The following is a 16855-nucleotide window of genomic DNA, read 5'->3' as shown; positions in this document are numbered from 1 at the left end:
CGGGACCCTCACTCCAGAGGCGGGGCGGGGGCGGGGGCGGCGGGACCCTCACTCCAGAGCCCGGGCGGGGGCGGCGGGACCCTCACTCCAGAGCCCGGGCGGGGGCGGCGGGACCCTCACTTCAGAGGCGGGGCGGGGGCGGGGGCGGCGGGACCCTCACTCCAGAGGCGGGGCGGGGGCGGCGGGACCCTCACTCCAGGGCCGGGACCCTCCCCCCAGGGCCGCCCCGGCCGCTGCCCGCGTCCCCGCCCCCCAGAGCCGCGTGGGTCCAGGGTCTCGGCGCCGGGTCGGTCACGCCATGATTCTGTGAATTTCCTGACACACGGCCGAGCGGCCGCGCGCCGTCAGGGTCGTCGGCAGATCGTTATCGCTGTTCAGGAGGATCAGGAAACTGGAGCCCCCAGACCCGAGAGAGATGACCGCCTGGGATTGGCTACGTCACCGCGGGAGGCGGGATGACAGGCAAGGACGCGGGCTGCGATTGGCCAGGACCAGACCAGCGGGAAGAGAGGGGCGGGATCGTCCTCACGAGGTTCATTGCGATTGGCCCAGGACACGCCGGAAGGCGGTGTCTCTGCTGCCTTTCATTGACCCGTAGTGCTCGGGGCGGGAAATGGGACCACAGACTGATCGCGATTGGCCAGCTTGGCTGGGGGCGGGCCTTCCGGAAGCGTCTGCAGCTCGCGATTGGCCGGGGGAGGCGCGGGGCGGGCGGCCGGAGTGCGGGCCATGGCGCCGGGCGCGGGCCGGGGGCTGCGGGTGCTGTTCCAGGGCCGCGCGCTGCTCGTCACCAACACACTGAGCTGCGGCGCGCTCATGGCGGCCGGGGACGGCGCGCGCCAGGCCTGGGAGATGCGCGCCCGGCCGGGCCAGGCGTTCGACCTGTGGCGCTCGGGTGAGCAGGCCGGCGCGCTGACCTTTCACCCCGGGGACCTTTGACCTCGACCCGGGGACCCGAGCGGCGACCTCGACTCCCGAGGTCTCTGCGGCTCCCCTGCCGCTCCGGGGGATCCTCCTCGCCCTGCGGCTCTGGGGTCCCCGGCACAGCCCTGGAGGGGGGCAGTGCCGGGGTGGGGGGGACTGGGCTGGGATGCGGCCGGGAGGGACGGGCTGCACCTGACGCCCCCCGCCCCGCAGCCCGCATGCTCGCCGTGGGCTGCACCATGGGCCCTGGCCTGCACTTCTGGTACCTGTGGCTGGACCGCCTGCTCCCCGCGGCGGGGCCCCGCGGCCTGCGCCCCGCGCTCGGCAAGGTGCTGGTGGACCAGGTGGTCGCGTCGCCCGTGCTGGGCGTCTGGTACTTCCTGGGTAAGTGGGGACGGGCTCTGGGGTGTGGGACCCGGGATGCGGCAGGTGGAGTGCGGGGCGCGGGGTGCGGGGCCCGAGCTGTCCTGTGCACTCAGCCTCTCCCAGGCCCCGCCCCCTGGCCAGGCCCCGCCCCCCTTCCCCAGGACCCCCGACGTCCCCGTCTGATTCCTCCCCAGGCCTCGGCTCCCTGGAGGGCCAGACCCTGAGCGAGAGCTGCGCGGAGCTGCGCGCCAAGTTCTGGGAATTCTACAAGGTGGGGCCCCGCCCCTCGGTCCGGCCCACCCACTCGACCCCGCCCCTCGGCTCCTCGACCCCTCCCCTCTGTCCCAGCCCCGCCCATTCAGCACCTACCCGCCTCACACGGTCCCGCCCATTCTCCCTGACGAACCTCTGGGTCCCAGCTCCGCCCCCTCAGCCTGGCCCCGCCCCTCTTTCCGGCCCCTTACTCGACCCCGCCCTCTGCCCCAGCCTTATCCACTAGGCTCTGAACTTCACGGAGCCCCGCCCCTTTGTCCCGGCCCCGCCCCTCACCGTCCGCCCCACCCCGCAGGCCGACTGGTGTGTGTGGCCGGCCGCGCAGCTGGTGAACTTCCTCTTCGTGCCTGCCCAGTTCCGGGTCACCTACATCAACGGGCTGACGCTGGGCTGGGACACCTACCTGTCCTACCTCAAGTACCGGGTGAGCGTGGGGAGGGCAGGAGGCGTGGGGGCCGGGACCCTGCCCGGCCTGGCCCCGCCCCGGCCCGCCAGGCACTGGCTTGGAGGTGGCCCTGAATGGCTGGTGACCAGACCCTCTTGTGCGACAGACGCCGGGCCCCTGATGTCCCCAGGCAGCATGGCCGTGGCCACCCGAGTGGACTGAGCCGGACTGGACACGGGACAGGGCGAACCTGCAGGGGGGCAGCCCTTCCACCAGAGGGCGCTCCGCCCGCCGCACCACCGGGGTCCTGGGCGCCGGCCCTGCCCCAGCCTGCGCCGCTGTCTCCCTGAGAAACCCGACCTGCATGGTGGACAGCCGCCCCCGACCGGCGGCCGGCGGCCGGCTCGAGGCCCCTCAGCCTGGGAGAGGCAGGGACACGACCCCTCCCCCAGGCGCTCGAGGACACAGCGTGGTCCATTCGCTTTATTGGGCTGTGTGTAGTGTGGCCTTAACATGTCCTAGGTGACGTCAGAACGGGGGCTGGGGCAGGGTGGGGAGGGGTCGTCCCGAGGGCGTGGCAGGCGGGGACCCCCTCCCCTGGTTGTCTGGGGGTGGGGGTGGGGCACTGGCCATCTCCCTTGGCCCCAGAGCCTGCCCCGCCCCGTCATGTGGCCCCCTCTTTGCTACTGACAACTGTCAATGGAGGGTGAACGTTAAAAAAAATAAAGGTGGGAGGGGTCCCGGAGGTGAGCGGGGAGGTCACGGGGCCACGACACGCCGCGCGGAGTGGGGGCAGGGCTGTATGTACAGAGCGAGGGGCACGCGGTCAATAAATAAATAAATAGCTACGGTAATAAATACGGGAGTCGGGGCAGGTCTCGGACAGCTGGGCTGGGGCCGGGTGGGCGGAGTCGGGGCGGGGTCTGGGTCGAGTGGGCGGGGCGGCGCTCAGCAGGCGCAGTCCTGGTGCGGGGGCGCCTGCTGGTCCGTGAGCTGTGGGCCCTGCTTGGCGCCCGTGACCGCGGGGTCAGCCGTGTCCAGCGACTCGGACATCTTCTCGCAGATGACGTCCACCAGGCGCTCGAACGTCTGCTTCACGTTGATGTTGTCCTTGGCGCTGGCCTCAAAGAACTCGAAGCCTGGGGTGGGGAGGGGGGGGTGTCAGGAGCTCCGCCCACTCCTGGTGGCCACGCCTCGGATGCTGCTCTGGGGAGAGGGAGTCTGCAGGCCCCTAGCGCCAGGCAGCCGGCTACAGGCAGGGACCAGCCGCGCGGACCGGGCATCCCGGCTCGCATTCCCCACCTTTCCTGACCCTTCACTGGGCACCTGTGGCTACCGCGAGGACCCTGGCCAGCCGCCCCCCTGCAGGCCTCCGACGGCTCCCGCTGGGCCTCCCTCCACAAGCATCCCTGGCTCCCTATTGCCCTCCAGAGAACCCAGCCCCTCGCGTCCACGCTGTGTCCAGGGCCCCGCGGGGGTCCCAGGGTGAGCCCGGAGCCCCCACACGGCCTCGGCACTGGCCCCGGCGCAGGCGCTCACCGAGGTGGTCGGCCAGCTGCCGGCCGCGCTCCGAGGACACCACCCGCTCGTCCTCCATGTCACACTTGTTCCCCACCAGCAGCACCTGTGCGTTGTCCCACGAGTAGGTTTTAATCTGGGTGGACCTGCAGGAGGCGGTGACGGTGGAGTTAGGGCTGGGCGGTTCTGGCCTCACACTGGGCAGCCCCTCCTGGAAACCCGAGTCCTGTGCCTTCTGCCCAGTGCTTGTTCCAGAAGGTTCCCTGCCCTTTCAAGCAACCTCTTCGACCCTGAGTCATCTCCCGGGGCCGGCACTGGGGCGCAGCGGGTAAAGCCCCGGCCTGCGGTGCCTGCATCCCACAGGGGCGCCGATTCTAGTCCCGGCTGCTCCACTTCCCATCCAGCTCTCTGCTGTGGCCTGGGAGAGCAGTGGAAGATGGCCCAAGCCCTTGGGCCCCTGCACCCATGGGGGTGACCCGGATGGAGCTCCTGGCTTCAGCCTGGCCCAGCCCTGGCCATTGCAGACATTTGGGGAGTGAACCAACAGACGGAAGACCGACCTCCCTCTCTCCTTCCCTCCCTCTCCCTCTCCCTCCCTCTCTCTCTCTCTCTCCCTTTCCCTTCCTCTCTGCGTAAATCTTAAGCGAGGCGACCCCGCCCCGCGCGCTCACCAGTCCTGCACGGCGTTGAAGGACTCCTCGTTGGTGATGTCGTACATGAGGATGAAGCCCATGGCGCCGCGGTAGTAGGCGGTGGTGATGGTGCGGTACCGCTCCTGGCCCGCCGTGTCCTGGGGAAGGGGCATGCTCAGAGCGGGCTACTCCCAAAGCCCCGCCCTGGGGGACAGGCCACCCCCAAAGCCCTGCCCTGGGGGACGGACCACTCCCAAAGCCCCACCCTGGGGGATGGACCACCCCAAAGCCCCGCCCTGGGGGACGGACCACTCCCAAAGCCCTGCTCCAGGGCCTAGGGTGGGAGGCGACAAGGGCAGCTCAGGGGCGGTGGCAGGTGCGTGGCGCCCAAAGTGAACTCCACCGCAACTCCCCGCGCCCCCTATCCGAGTGCCTGGGGCCCAGTCCCGGCTCTAGAGCTCCATCCGGGTCCCCCACACGGGTGCAGGGGCCTAGGCACTCGGCCCATCATCCACAGCTCCCCCAGGCCATAGCAGGGAGCTGGATGGGCAGTGGAACGGCCGGGACTCGCACGGGCGCCCACACAGGATGCGGGCGCTGCAGGTGGGGGCTTTAGGAACGAGGCCACAGCGCTGGCCCCGGATGAACAGTTCTCGTTTGCGGTCACAGGTGGACACAGCGCACCTGCCCCACGGAACAAGGTCCAGCTGAAATCTACACAGCCCACATGGAAGCCCTTGTAGATGGGGAAACCGAGGCAGCACTGTGGAGCAGCAGTTACACCGCCGCGCGGGGCCCCACATCCCTGGGTTCCCGCCCAGCTCCCTGCGCATGCGCGCCCTGGGAGGCAGCAGGTGCTGGCCCAGGGGCAGGGGTCCCTGCTGCCCCGTGGGAGACCCGGATGGAGCCCCGCCCAAGCTCTGGCTGGCATTTGGGGGCCGAGCGCGTGGGGCTGGCACACAGTAGGCGCCTACTGCATGCTGCGCACCCAGATCTGCAGCTTGATCCTCTTGTCGTTGCGGTAGATGGTCTTGACCTTGAAGTCGATGCCCACGGTGCTGACGAAGGCGGGCGTGAAGGAGTCGTCGGCGTAGCGGAACAGGAAGGAGGTCTTGCCCACGCTGCTGTTGCCGATGATGAGAATCTTGAACATGTAGTCGAAGTTCTGGTCCGAGGGCTCCTTCTGCCCGTAGCGCGAGTCCGTGGCCGACGCCATCTGCGCGGGGGGGGGGGGGGGTGAGAGCGGGAGCTGGCTGCAGCCGGGGCTGCCGGGGACCCAGACCTGGGCTGCGGGGGTAGGGAGCCCCGGGCTCGGGGAGGGGGCTGCGGCCTCGGCTGCCCCTGGCAGCAGGAGCCCTGAGCAGGGGGCGGGCCGTGACCTTGACCGGTGCAGACCGCAGGGGATCCCCGCTAGCAGCCCAGGTCCCGCTGTAACCCTAAACCTACGGCTGCAGCCTGAGTGGGGGTGACTACGGCCGCCCCCCCTCAATCTTGCCTGGTCCCCGGCACGCAGGCGCACGTGCACCTGCCAGCACCGCCCCACCCCCACCACGCGGGGACGCGCGTCTGCAACCCCAAACCTCGAGGCCAGGGCAAAGAAGGGACGTGCACGCGCTCACGCCGCGCAGACCCACAGGAACGTGGACCCTCGGGCGTGCACGCGGCTCTCTGCACACGCGTGCGGCCCGTATGCCGGCAAACCCAGGCTCCCGCGCCAGGGTAGGCGGGCGCGCACACGCAGGTGCACACCTCGCGCACGCGCACGCAAGAGCCTCCCGCGCGCAGCGTCCCGCAAGGCGCTCGCCGCCCCTCCCCCCTCGCCGCAGCGCCCGGGGGTGGGGGAGCGAGGCTCGGGCGGCGGCGGGGGACCCCCGGGCCCGCGGCCCCGCACCCTCCCCGCCCCCACGCGCCTTCCCCCGCCCCCTCCCCACCGCCACCCGCCTGTCAGTCACGTGAGGGTTCAGCGGCGCGGGGCGCCGAGGCTCGGGGCCGCCGGGGGCTCACCTCGCCCTGCACCGGCGCGGCGGATACCCCTAGGCGGAGCGCGGGGCGGCAGCTGCGGGACCGGGGCGCGGAGAGCGTGCGGGGCTGCCCGGCGGCGGCGGCGGCGGTGGCTGAGGCCCCTGCAGTCCTCCGTGACGTCCTGCAAAGAGCGGGGCGGGGCCTCGCATGCAGATACAGCCGTGACGCCACCAGAGGCGGGGTCGGGCCGGCGGCTGCGGCTCCCGGACGCAGGCAGAGCCGGGAGGGGCGGGGCTGCCGTGCAGATGGACGCGAGAAGTGGGCGTGGCCCGGCGCGCGCGTCCAATCGGGGAAGCAGGTCCCGCCTCTCACCTCCCTCAGGAAGGCGGGGCTGCTTGGCGTCAGCTCATTGGCTAAGAGGTGCAGTGACGGACCAGCAAGCCAATGAGCTTCGCAGACGCCGTCCCCCTGGCCAATGGAGGGATCCCAGGCGGTTGAAGGGGTCTCTGGGGGGGCGGTTCCCTTCCCGGCCGCGCCCACCCCAGGTCGGGGGGCGTCGGGGCTGCCCCTGCCGGGTCCGCGGTGCGGCGACTTCTCGTTAGGAGCCCCGTCTCCTGAATTTCAGGAAAGCGGAACCGGGGCCCGGGAGACCCTCGTGCCCCGCCCTTGCGTCTGGGGGTTCCTGAGAAGCTAAAAGAGGAAGGGGCTCGTCGGACAGCCCCTCGCGCGGTCCCCGACCTGAAGACCCCCGGGGAGGGGGGCCGCCGGCGAATCCCTCCCCCGGCGCGCCCCGTCTCGAGCAGGAAACAGAATGGGCGGGGCTCAGTGCCCGGGACCCCCAGACCCGCGGTGGAGATCCCCAGCCAGCGTGGGTCGGGGGCCAGGTGACCCCTCCCCGCTACCGAGAACCCAGGGCCGGGCGGAGGGCGGAGGGCGGGGGCGCCCTCGGCTCTGCTCTCGCTGCGGGGTCGGCGGCAGGGCCCCCGCTCCGTTCCGGGCCCGCTGGTGCCACCCTCTGACCCCCGCCCCGTCCCGGGTCCCCAGGACCCCCCGGCCCCTCCCTTGCCCAAAACTGGAGCGGAGATGGGCTGGGGCTGGGGGGCACTCGCCCTGTTCCCGACACAGCGCCGGCGCCCCCGCCCCGCGCCGCGGCCTGGAAAGTCCTGCCCCCCCCCGGCGCCCCCGCGTGCGCGCCGGGAAATTCACTTCTCTGAGTCACGTGTGAGTGCCCCCACGGGCTCTGAGCGTCACGACCCCGGCCCCTCCCCGTCTGGGGCCCTGGGCCCCGCCCCCACTGGGGGGCTCTGGGCGGGTGCGCGGGTCCCTGCGCGGGCGGGGGCTCTAGGCGGGGTGTGTGGGGCTCTGAGTCCCCCGGGGGAAGCAGTCACGAGACCACAGCACCCCGTGTGTGGATGTAAAAATAGAAGCGGTGGCTGGCAAGGCTGGCAGACGGGGAGGGGGGCCCCGAGTTTGTCTCCTGCCTGGCGGGGGTGGGGAGGCAGCAGGTGGGGGAGAGGCAGGTTCCCAGGTCCGAAGCCGCCCCCCCCCCCAGCGGCTCCGTGTCCCGCAGGACCTTTGCGCCTGCCGCGCCCGCTTGTGGGGGCGCTCTGCCCGTCGCTGGTGTCTCACCCTCGTCTCTGGGGACCCGAGGTGGTCGTGACCCCGAAATCACACGGTTCTCCCCGCACAGGATGGCGCTGACTCTGACTGAGCCAGTGGTTAGCGCTGTGGCGCGGGCGGAATGAATGAATGACGCAGTGAGTGAATGAATGAACCCTTGTAGGGAGGCTGCTTTGCCCAGGGAGCTCAGGAACGCAGGAGCCGCCTTGGGGGCGGGGGCGACAGGTGCAAAGGGCCTGGGGTGGGACAGCTCGAGCTAAGGGGGCAGTGGGCAAACAGGTGCAGGGGGACACAGAACTCTGCCTCGTACTGGACGCTGGGGGCTGCCGGCGGCGTGGCCCCGTGGGTGAAGCCGTCGCCTGTGACCCTGGCATCCTACAGGGGCGCCAGTTCGAGTCCCGGCTGCTCCACTTCCAGGCCCGCTCCCTGCTAGTCATCTGGGAGAGCAGTGGAGGATAGGCCAGGTGCAGGGGAGACCCGATGGAGCTCCCGGCTTCGGCCTGGCCCCGCCCTTGTCATTGTGGCCATCTGGGGGGTGGACCAGTGGACGGATCTCTGTCTACCTCTCTTTCTGGGTAACTCGGTTTTTCAAATAAATAAAATAAATCTTTAAAAAAAAAAGTCTTCAAGGAGAGATTTGAAGTTCACGGCCCCTGATGACTTCCGGGTCCGAGGAGGGATCTCTGATGGTTCGTGGCAACCTTGACGTCATATCTCCCAGTGCTGATGTCAGGGCGGGAGTCGTGGGCACGTGATCAGGCAGGGGACCGGACGGGGAGGCCGCACTTCTGGCTCTCGCCGCCAGGGGGCGCAGCCCGCCCGCATTCAGTTCCCAGGGGCGCTGGTGTCGGATAGCAGGGATGTTAAGACGCGAACGGTTAATTCTTTTAAATCTTGTTTTTAATTTCTTTAAAAGGCAGAGTCAGAGACACGGAGAGATCCATCAGTCGGCTCAACCGGCTGGGCCAGGTCACAGCTATGAGCCCAGAACCCCATAGGGGTCTCCCAGGTGGGCGGCAGGGGCCCGAGCCGCCTCCCAGGGTGCGCATGAGCAGGGGGCCGGACTGGAACCCAGGCCCCAGCATCAGTCACTGCCGGCCAGCCGGGAGCTGTCCAAGTGCCCGGAGCGGGCGGCCGTGAGGAGCCAGGGGAGGGGCGCGGCCCAGAGAGCCAGCATACAGCAGGCGCCCAATAAATACTCGACCAGGAATGAAGGGGCCCCCGAGGGGTGAGCCGGGGCCTGTCAGGCAGCCCTGCTCCCACGTCAGGCTGGGCCTCCAGGGGCGCGGCCGCCTCCCCCCCGCCCCCCGCCTTGGGGAGCTCGCCCAGCTCAGCCTGTGGGACCCCCGGCCAGGAGGGCAGCGCCGGGGGCTTCTCCCCAGTAGGTCAGGAGCGTTCGGCAGAGGGCAGAAGCCCTGCTAAGGCCCCGCCTCCGCCTGGCAGCCCCGCCCCGGCCTCGCCTCCGTCCCATCAGGCCCGCCAGCCCCGCCCCACTCCCTGATGAGCCCCCCTCCGGGGAAACTGAGGCCCGGAGCCAGCTGCGGCTTCCAGTCCTGGTATGTAGCAGGTGGCCTGGGGCTTCGATCTGACGCCACCTCTGCTGCTAACCGCGGAGAAGCGCGAGATGAGGAAGTCGAACGGGGCGCGGAGGCTGCTCCCATCGTCCCATTGTCCAGGTGCGCACACTGAGGCTCGGAGCTCCTCTCCCACAGCCCCCGCATGGCCCCCAGGTGCTCGGACGCCCCCAGGCCCCGTCTCCGGACGCCTGCACCTTCTCGCGCCGCCTGCACTGCACAAACATCCTATCTCCACAGGTGCCAAGCCTTCCACCTCTCATAGGCCTCGGCTCCGCCCCTGAGAGACTCAGCTCCGCCCCCAGGTGCCCCAGCTCCGCCCCTGAGAGACTCAGCTCCGCCCCTGAGAGACTCAGCTCCGCCCCCAGGAGACTCAGCTCTGCCCCCGGGAAGCCTCAGCCCCACCCCCAGGAGCCCCAGTTCCGCCCCAGAGGCCTCAGCTCCACCCCCAGGATCCTCAGCTCCACCCCCTGGAGGCCTCAGCTCCACCCCCTGGGTCTCAGCTCTGCTCCCCGGAGGCCCTAGCTCCGCCCCCAGGTACCTCAGCCCCGCCCCCGGTAGGACCCAGGGCACTGGAAGGGTCCTGTGGCCTCTGCTGGGTTCTCAGCGCTCAGCCTGGCCCCGCCCCTTCTACAGGGCTGGGGGTCCCAGGAGGGGGGCCCTGGCACACCTGGGACCCAGCCAGGCCCCGCGGGGGGCTCTGGCCCCGATCAGGCCCCTTGCCCTGGGCTGCCGCCCGTCCCCGCGGCTGCCGCCTGCCCCCAAGCTCCCCGAGACAGAATTCCCTGGAGCCGGCGGCCGTGGGACAGCCGGAGGCAGCCGCCCCAGACTGGGGACTTTGTCTCCATTGCTGGATGGGCAGACTGAGGCCCGGGAGCACCGGCCCCCTCCAACTCCGCAGCCCAACACCCGGCCCGACGGGGCAGCCTCGGGGGCCAGAGCTCATTAGAGCGACTCCCAGGGGACGGAGGCCCCCGCGTGGCCCTGGGGGGACGTCACTCAGCCCTGTGGGAGAGGCCCCCGTGGTCCCAGGGGGCGCGGAAGGCAGACAAACACGTGAAGCGGAAGGGGCCCCGGCTTCCGGCCCCAGATGCCCGCGTCCCACACCGGGCCCCTCAACACACCATTTGGGGGCCCTGGCCTGGGTGCGCACTTCCCCCCCCCGCCACCAGGTGGCACCAGAGAGCAAAGGGCGCTCACTTCACAGATCGGCAAGCTGAGGTCCCCCAGTCCCCATGGGGGATTCGGGCCGAGTGGGGAGGGAGAGGCCGGGTCACACGGGTCAGCCCAGGGCCCCTCATCGCCCCTGGGGTCGGAGTCTGACCTCCCCAGGGGCCCCACGGGGACTATCGGCCCTCTTCCAAGAACTCCCTCCCTCCGGCTTCACCTCCGCCCTTGCTGCCCCTTGAACCTGCGAGGCTCAGCCCCACCCGGTCACTGTTGCTCAGATGTTCGCTCCCCCCCCCAGACACCTGGAGCCCCACCCCCTCCAGGAAGTCCTCCCAGCCTGCTAAATGCTCGAAACGAGCTCTCACAGGCACGACTTCACCACACGGGTCCACGGAGGCTCCGACGGCCTCCCCACGCCGCAGCATAGGGCTCTGCCGTTCCCGCCCCCTGCCCCCACCGCCTGGGCAAGGAGGTGGGCCAGGAGCGCCCCGACTTCCCGCCGGAGTGGTGCGGGTCCGAGTGGAAGCGTGCAAGGGCTCCGGGGACGTGGCTGCGCCTGGGCGGCCGCGGGGGAAACTCCACCCGCTGGACGCCCCCTCCGCCCCGGCGCCGCCCCCGGGGTCTCCACGCGCGGCCGGCCGGGGGAGCTGTCCGCGCCCAAGGTGCTGAAGGCAGAGCATGGGGAGGAGGGTGCTGGGAGCGCCCCCAGACCACGGCGCCGTCCGGCCGGAGGGAGCTGGGAGCTGGGAAGCGGCGGGGTCCCAGCCTCCGCACCCCCAGAGCCGGCGCCACGCGGGATCCTGGAAGCAGCGTGCTCGGCGAGGGTTTCGGCTCAGCTGGAGGAGGGGCTCGGAGTCAGCCCCAGCAGGGGTCTTGTTGGCTCTGGGAAGGCCGCGGGGGGCGGTGGACGCGGCCTCTGTGCCTGGCGTCCATCCTCTGACGCTGCCTCTGGGGTGGGGGTCGGAGAGGGGACGTGCGGACCCTCCAGTGAACGCGCCCCTAGAACCGCTCCGCCCCGAGGCTGCGGTGTGGCCGCAGGACAACTGAGCGAGTGCCCGGCCCGCCGGGCTGCAGCCTGCTGGGCTCCGCGCTGAATGGGTCTCCGCGCCTCAGTTTCTCATCTGTGAAATGGGGCTGTGCGCTCAGCCTGGTCCACGCGAGCCGCGGCAAAGCTGTTGACTGATTCATGCCGGTTCGCTCCCCAGACGGCCGCAGAGGCCAGGACGGAGAGCTCGGGGTGTCCCACGTGCGTGGTCGCGGCCTAAGCCTGGACTCCACGGGCGCGCATGCGCAGGACCTGGGGTCGGGACCGCGGCCGGGACCTGGGCGCCGGCGCTCAGGGAAAGACCGTGTGTGCCCCCGGCGGCCCCCCCAAGCTGATGTCTCACGCCATCTCTGGACCTGGGGACAGGGCTATGGGACCCCGGCCACGCCCCCGCGGGACACCCCCAGGCCGGGAACTCGCGCCCGCACCCCGCTGTCACCGCCTGGATGTGAGCAGGGGTCCTCGCTGGGACACCCCTCATGCCCACCCGTGCCCCCAAGCCCAGCCCCCTCCTGAACCCACGCAGCAGCCTGGAGGGACCTCGGGGGGCCTGGAAACTACTTCCTGGCTTCCAGGCTCCCCGCCCCGCCCGGCTGGTCTTGGGGGTGTTACCAGCACCCCAGCCCCCTGCCTGGGACCCTCCACATCCCTTCCAGCTCCGGCGTGCTCTGGGAGGCGCAGCAGGCTGGCGCTTGCTCACTGCCAAGGCCGAGTTCAGTCTGAGTCCTGTGACCGCGGGGGGGGGGGGGCCAGGGTCACTCCCGTCCACGCCCCCACCTCCAACCCCCAGCAGAGCCCTTCGCTGAGTGGGCACGTGCCTCCCTCGGGACGGCGGGGCAGCTGACCCGAGCGCTGGACAGAGGCTGGGCCCCAGCAGGTGCAAGGGCGGGGGAGGGGCCGGGAGGGGCAGCCCCCGAATCTGCAGGGGCTGGGGGGGGGACAGCTGAGGCCCTGTAGGGGGGAGGGGCTCAAGGTTTGCCGAGGCCCCTCCCCCATGCCCACTCCTGCCTGGAAGTCAATGTTTCACCGGCAAACTCATCAAAGCATGGTGTAATGAGTGAGAAGTGTGACCTTGACCCCTTGACTTCTGGGCATGTCCATATCCAGGGGACGGGGTGGGGGGCAGCTTCAAGGAGACCGTGTGGGCGGGGCCAAGGCACACAGCCCCAAGGGGGAAGAAGTCAGGGCTGTCCTGCAGGGGGCGCGTGGAGGCCTCAGTTTTCCGTTCCGTACAATGGGAGGGGAGGGTGAGAGCGAGTGCTCCGCCTCAGGCCACAGGCGGCGGGGGGGTCTCGGCCCCCGCAAGCTCCTGGAACTTCCCCACCCACCCCATCCCCAGCCTTGACCCTGCCTCCTGGGAACCCAGCTCCTGAAGACCTGGAGAAAGATGGGCGCGTGCCGCCCTGCTGGCGGGGAGCCCGTGTTTTCGGGGAGAAAACCCACCCCTCCCTCCCTCCCTCCCTGTGCGCCCCAGGGCGGGACCGGCACACAGCAGGTGCACACAGCGCTGGTCCCAGGAGGCTCTGGGAGGCCTTTATTCCGCCGGCTCTGCCCCTGCCCGGGAGCCCCAGGCAGGTGGGACGGGCACACAGCAGGTGCACACAGCCGGGAGCCCCTCACTCCGGCGGGAGGCGGGCAAAGGACACTGAGTCGCTGAGGTTTCCCTGGAAAGGAGACAGGGCAAGAGGTCAGGCGCCCGCGGGGACCCGCGGCCCAGCCCCGCCCCGCCCCCCACCCCCACTCAGCTCACCAGGGTCATCTCCTCCATCTTGTGGAAGGCGGACTGCGGGCGCCGGCCCCAGTGCACGGCCGCCATCGCGGCGCCGACGACCAGAGCGGACAGCAGCACACACGCGGCCACCACGGCGCCCGGGTCCCGGTGTGGCCGCGGGGTCCCCGGGTCTCCTGCAGCGGGGAGAGGCGGCCCCGGGTGAGCCCAGCGGGGCCGGCCCCGGGGAAGCCGCATGGACTCCGCCCGCCCCACCTCGGTGACCTCCTGGGGCCGCGCGCAGAGGCAGAGCCCTGGCACAGCACCGGGACGCAGCGGGTGAAGCCGCCGCCGGTTCGCGGCCCGGCTGCTCCACTTCCCGTCCGGCCCCCCGCGACGGCCTGGGAGGCAGCAGTGAGGGCCCGAGCGCGGGGAGACCCGGACGGAGCTCCTGGCCCAGCCATCCGGGGAGTGACCCAGAGGATGGAAGGTCTCCCTCTCTCCCTCTATAACTCTGACTTTCAGATAAATGAATTTAAAAACCCCACATGGAGTTCAAATTTCTCTACCTTTTAGAAGCATCGTCAGGTGTAATTTTCAACCCGTTCCCCTCCGGAGCAGGAATCCTTGTGTAACTGCGGATTCTGGGACCTGACATACGCTAGGTACTTAATCTGCTAGGTACTTAATCTGCTAGGTGCTTAATCCGCTAGCTGTTTACCCCCCCCCCCCCGTGGCGCAGCCGCCGCCCGAGAGGCTGCGCGTTCCCACGGCTCTGCCGCCCCCTGGCGGCCAGGCCTCGAACTGCACCTTGGAGCCCCTGCCCCCCCCACCTAAGTTAAGGCTCACCTGGGCCAGGGGTGGGAGTCTCTGAACTGGAGGGGGCGGAGCTGGCCGGTGACGTTGTGGAGATGGGGCTCATCTGCGTTAAGGGGGCGGAGCTTGTCTGCGTAGATGAGGGGGCGGGGCTTGTCTGTGTCGTTGAGGTGGGGGTTGTAGAAGTCGAGGGGGTGGAGCCAATTGGTGATGTCGAGGGGGCGGGGCTTGTCTGTGTAGACGAGGGGGCGGAGCTTGCCTGTGATGCTGAGGTGGGGGTTGTAGAGGTTGAGGGGGTGGAGCCTGTTGGTATAGAGGTGTGGGGGTCTGTCTGTGTAGATGAGGAGGCGGGGCTTGTCTGTGTCGTTGAGGTGGGGGTTGTAGAAGTCGAGGGGGTGGAGCCAATTGGTGATGTCGAGGGGGCGGGGCTTGTCTGTGTAGACGAGGGGGCGGAGCTTGTCTGTGTCGTTGAGGCGGGGGTTGGAGAGGTTGAGGGGGAGGAGCCTGTTGGTGTTGTAGAGGGGGCGGAGCTTGCCTGTGTCGTTGAGGGGTCTGAGTTGGAGGGGGAGGCGCTCAGACCGCTACTTTCCTCCCCTGTAAAGAAAACCAGGGTCAGGGGTCAGGGGTCAGGGGTCGGGGAGCGGAGGACGGAGACCCGGCCCCGGCCCCCACCCCCACCCCGCGATCTTCCAAACGTCCCCGACAGCGGCCCAGCGGGAACATCCGGGCCTCCCGCAGAGGCGCGGGTTCGAATCTCGGCTGCCCCTCTTCCAGGCCAGCTCTCTGCTGTGGCCCGGGAGTGCAGTGGAGGATGGCCCAAGTGCTTGGGCCCTGCACCCCATGGGAGACCAGGAGAAGCACCTGGCTCCTGGCTTGGGCCTGGTCCAGCCTCATTGCAGCCATGTGGGGAGTGACCCAGCAGATGGAAGGCCTCTCTCTCTCTCCCTCTCTCTCTCTCTCTGCCTTTCAAATGAATAAACCCTAACAAACAAACCCTCTGCGCGCTGGAGGCGGGGCGGCCAGGGCCGAGGTCCCCCGAGCCCCCCTCCGACCGCGGCCCCGCCCACTCCTCGCGGTGGGGGAGGGGCGGGGTCCCAGGAGCGGCCCTGAGCCCAGGGAGCCTCCCCCACCGTCCGCGCCCGTGCACCTGGCGGGGGGGGGGGGGGGCCAGGCTGACCTCGGGTCTGAGGACCCCGCCCGCCCCCCTCCTGCTGGGGTCGGGGGGCCCGGGGGTCTGCGGGGGCGGGACCTGGGTGGGGGGCGGGGGGCTGCAGGGGGAGGGGAGCTGGGGGCAGGGCCGGAGGGGCTGTGGCGAATGGGGGGCGGGGCCGGAGGGGCTGCGGGGGGGGGGGAGCGCGCCCGGGCCCCGCCCCGCCCGCCACGACTTCTTGCCCGGCCCCAGGCGCGCCCGCCCCACCCGTCCCGGTCGGTTTCGGCTTCCTCCTCGCACCCGCCCAGGCCGCAGAGAGGCGGAAGTGAAGCCCAGGGCGGGCCGGGAGGGAGGGGCGCCCCGCTGTGCCCCCCCCCGCCCGCGCCCCCCGCCCCGCCTGCTCCGTCCAGGCGCCAGGCCCGGGGCGGGGAGGGCCCTGGCCGGGGAGTGGGACCCGGGCCGACCTCATTCCCGTTTTTATGGACTCAGGCTTGGGGTGGGGGGCGCCTGGGACGCCAGGCTCCGTGGGCAGGGAGAGGACTCAGGGGCTGGGGGGGGGGGGGCGGCCAGGGAAACCCAGCTCTCTGAATGTTGAAAGGGAACTGAGCAAACCCAGGTAGCCTTCAAGGAGGCGGCGGCGGCGCACGCCAGGCCCCCACTGGTGCCTGGGGGCGGAGGTGGGGAGCCCAGGGCGTCCAGGCTGAGCTGAGCCTGAACTGGGGACGCACACGGGGTGCTGAGTTCAGGCTGGGGCGGGCGGCTGGACTCCCTGCACCCCGAGGTCCGTCTCACACCCAGGACAGCAGGACGGAGCGAGGGCAGACTCCGAGAAGGACCTGGCACCCCCACCCCGTGGCCTGGGGGCCTCCCCTAGCACCCCCACCCCGTGGCCTGGGGGCCTCCCCCGTCTCCCTCGGGGGCTGTGCTGAGACAGACGGCTGCGCTGGGCGCGGGGCTTGGGAGCCCAAGGTCGCTTTCAGTTTTCTGGAAGCCCAGGTCTCCCTGCACCTGCCCTTACCTGCGGAGGCGACGACGGTCCTAGTGGACGAAGCTGTGTCAGCCTTCGGCAACGGTAGCAGCAGCAGCAGCAGCAGCAGCGGCAGCGGCGGCGGCCGCCGGGAGCTCCCCATGCCTGCGCCGGGGCGGGCCCACCTCCCGGGCTGCCCAGGTGACCGGCCAGGTGCCCGCTCCCAATGCACTCCCGCAGACACGCGCTCGCCCCCTGCTGGCGGTGCGCGGAACTGCGAGGGGGCGTGCAGGATACAAGGCCACCAGGGGGCGCTCTCGGCTGCCGCCGGCGCCAGCCCAGCCTCCGCTCAGCAGCAGGCTTGGGCCGTGTCCGGCGCGCGTCAGGTCCGCATCCTCCAAGCTGCCCCCAGCACCTTCGGCCCCTCCCTGACCCCCCGGGGGGGGGCTCTGAGCGCCTGTGTCCAGCTCCGTGTCATCCAGACGTGGACCCCCCGGCTGTGGGCCCAGCGTCGAACCCCCCATAAGGGTGTGACTAGAATCTTTAGCGTTCCCATGACAAGGGACGCACTCAGCAGTGACAGCTGAAGTCCTTGGGCCCCTGCACCCACGGGAGACCCGGATGGAGCTCCTGGCTCCCAGCTTCAGCCTGGCCCAGCCCTGGCCTTGTGGCCATCTGGGGAGGAAGCCAGCAGATGGAAGACCTCTCTCTCTCTCTCTCTCTCTCTCTCTCTCTCTCTTTCATC

At 70.5% G+C, this 16855-nt stretch overlaps 3 protein-coding genes across 4 annotated transcripts; 1 reads left to right on the top strand and 2 right to left on the bottom strand.

Annotated features, from left to right (window-relative positions):
- Nucleotides 1–683: 683 nt before the first annotated feature.
- MPV17L2 (MPV17 mitochondrial inner membrane protein like 2) lies at nucleotides 684–2806 on the top strand. Of its 2 annotated transcripts, none has more exons than XM_089315801.1 (5): nucleotides 684–895; nucleotides 1138–1248; nucleotides 1485–1561; nucleotides 1859–1987; nucleotides 2115–2806. In XM_089315801.1, exons 1-5 carry the CDS (start codon nucleotides 730–732, stop codon nucleotides 2127–2129), a joined length of 498 nt encoding a protein of 165 aa, XP_089171927.1. In that variant the 5' UTR covers nucleotides 684–729; the 3' UTR covers nucleotides 2130–2806. The 2 variants fall into 2 exon arrangements, with proteins under 2 accessions (XP_089171927.1, XP_069915106.1); XM_070059005.1 differs by having other exon boundaries at nucleotides 685–895; nucleotides 1138–1308.
- On the bottom strand, nucleotides 2419–6246 carry RAB3A (RAB3A, member RAS oncogene family). Its single transcript, XM_070059002.2, has 5 exons — nucleotides 6103–6246; nucleotides 5087–5314; nucleotides 4138–4256; nucleotides 3488–3612; nucleotides 2419–3087 (listed from the first exon to the last, which is right to left on the bottom strand). The coding sequence occupies exons 2-5, from the start codon at nucleotides 5312–5314 to the stop codon at nucleotides 2897–2899; spliced, it is 663 nt and encodes a 220-aa protein (XP_069915103.1). The 5' UTR covers nucleotides 6103–6246; the 3' UTR covers nucleotides 2419–2896.
- A 6731-nt stretch (nucleotides 6247–12977) lies between these two features.
- On the bottom strand, nucleotides 12978–16350 carry CIST1 (colon, intestine and stomach enriched 1). Its single transcript, XM_070059006.2, has 4 exons — nucleotides 16162–16350; nucleotides 14027–14587; nucleotides 13220–13374; nucleotides 12978–13133 (listed from the first exon to the last, which is right to left on the bottom strand). Exons 1-4 carry the CDS (start codon nucleotides 16271–16273, stop codon nucleotides 13086–13088), a joined length of 876 nt encoding a protein of 291 aa, XP_069915107.1. The 5' UTR covers nucleotides 16274–16350; the 3' UTR covers nucleotides 12978–13085.
- Nucleotides 16351–16855: the final 505 nt, after the last annotated feature.

Source organism: Oryctolagus cuniculus, chromosome 16, assembly GCF_051225735.1.
Source record: "Oryctolagus cuniculus isolate XC-2025 breed Fujian yellow rabbit chromosome 16, ASM5122573v1, whole genome shotgun sequence".
In the NCBI taxonomy this organism is placed as follows: domain Eukaryota; kingdom Metazoa; phylum Chordata; class Mammalia; order Lagomorpha; family Leporidae; genus Oryctolagus; species Oryctolagus cuniculus.
The sequence above is the reverse complement of the archived record's forward strand: the minus strand, read 5'-3'. Positions and strand labels throughout refer to the sequence as shown.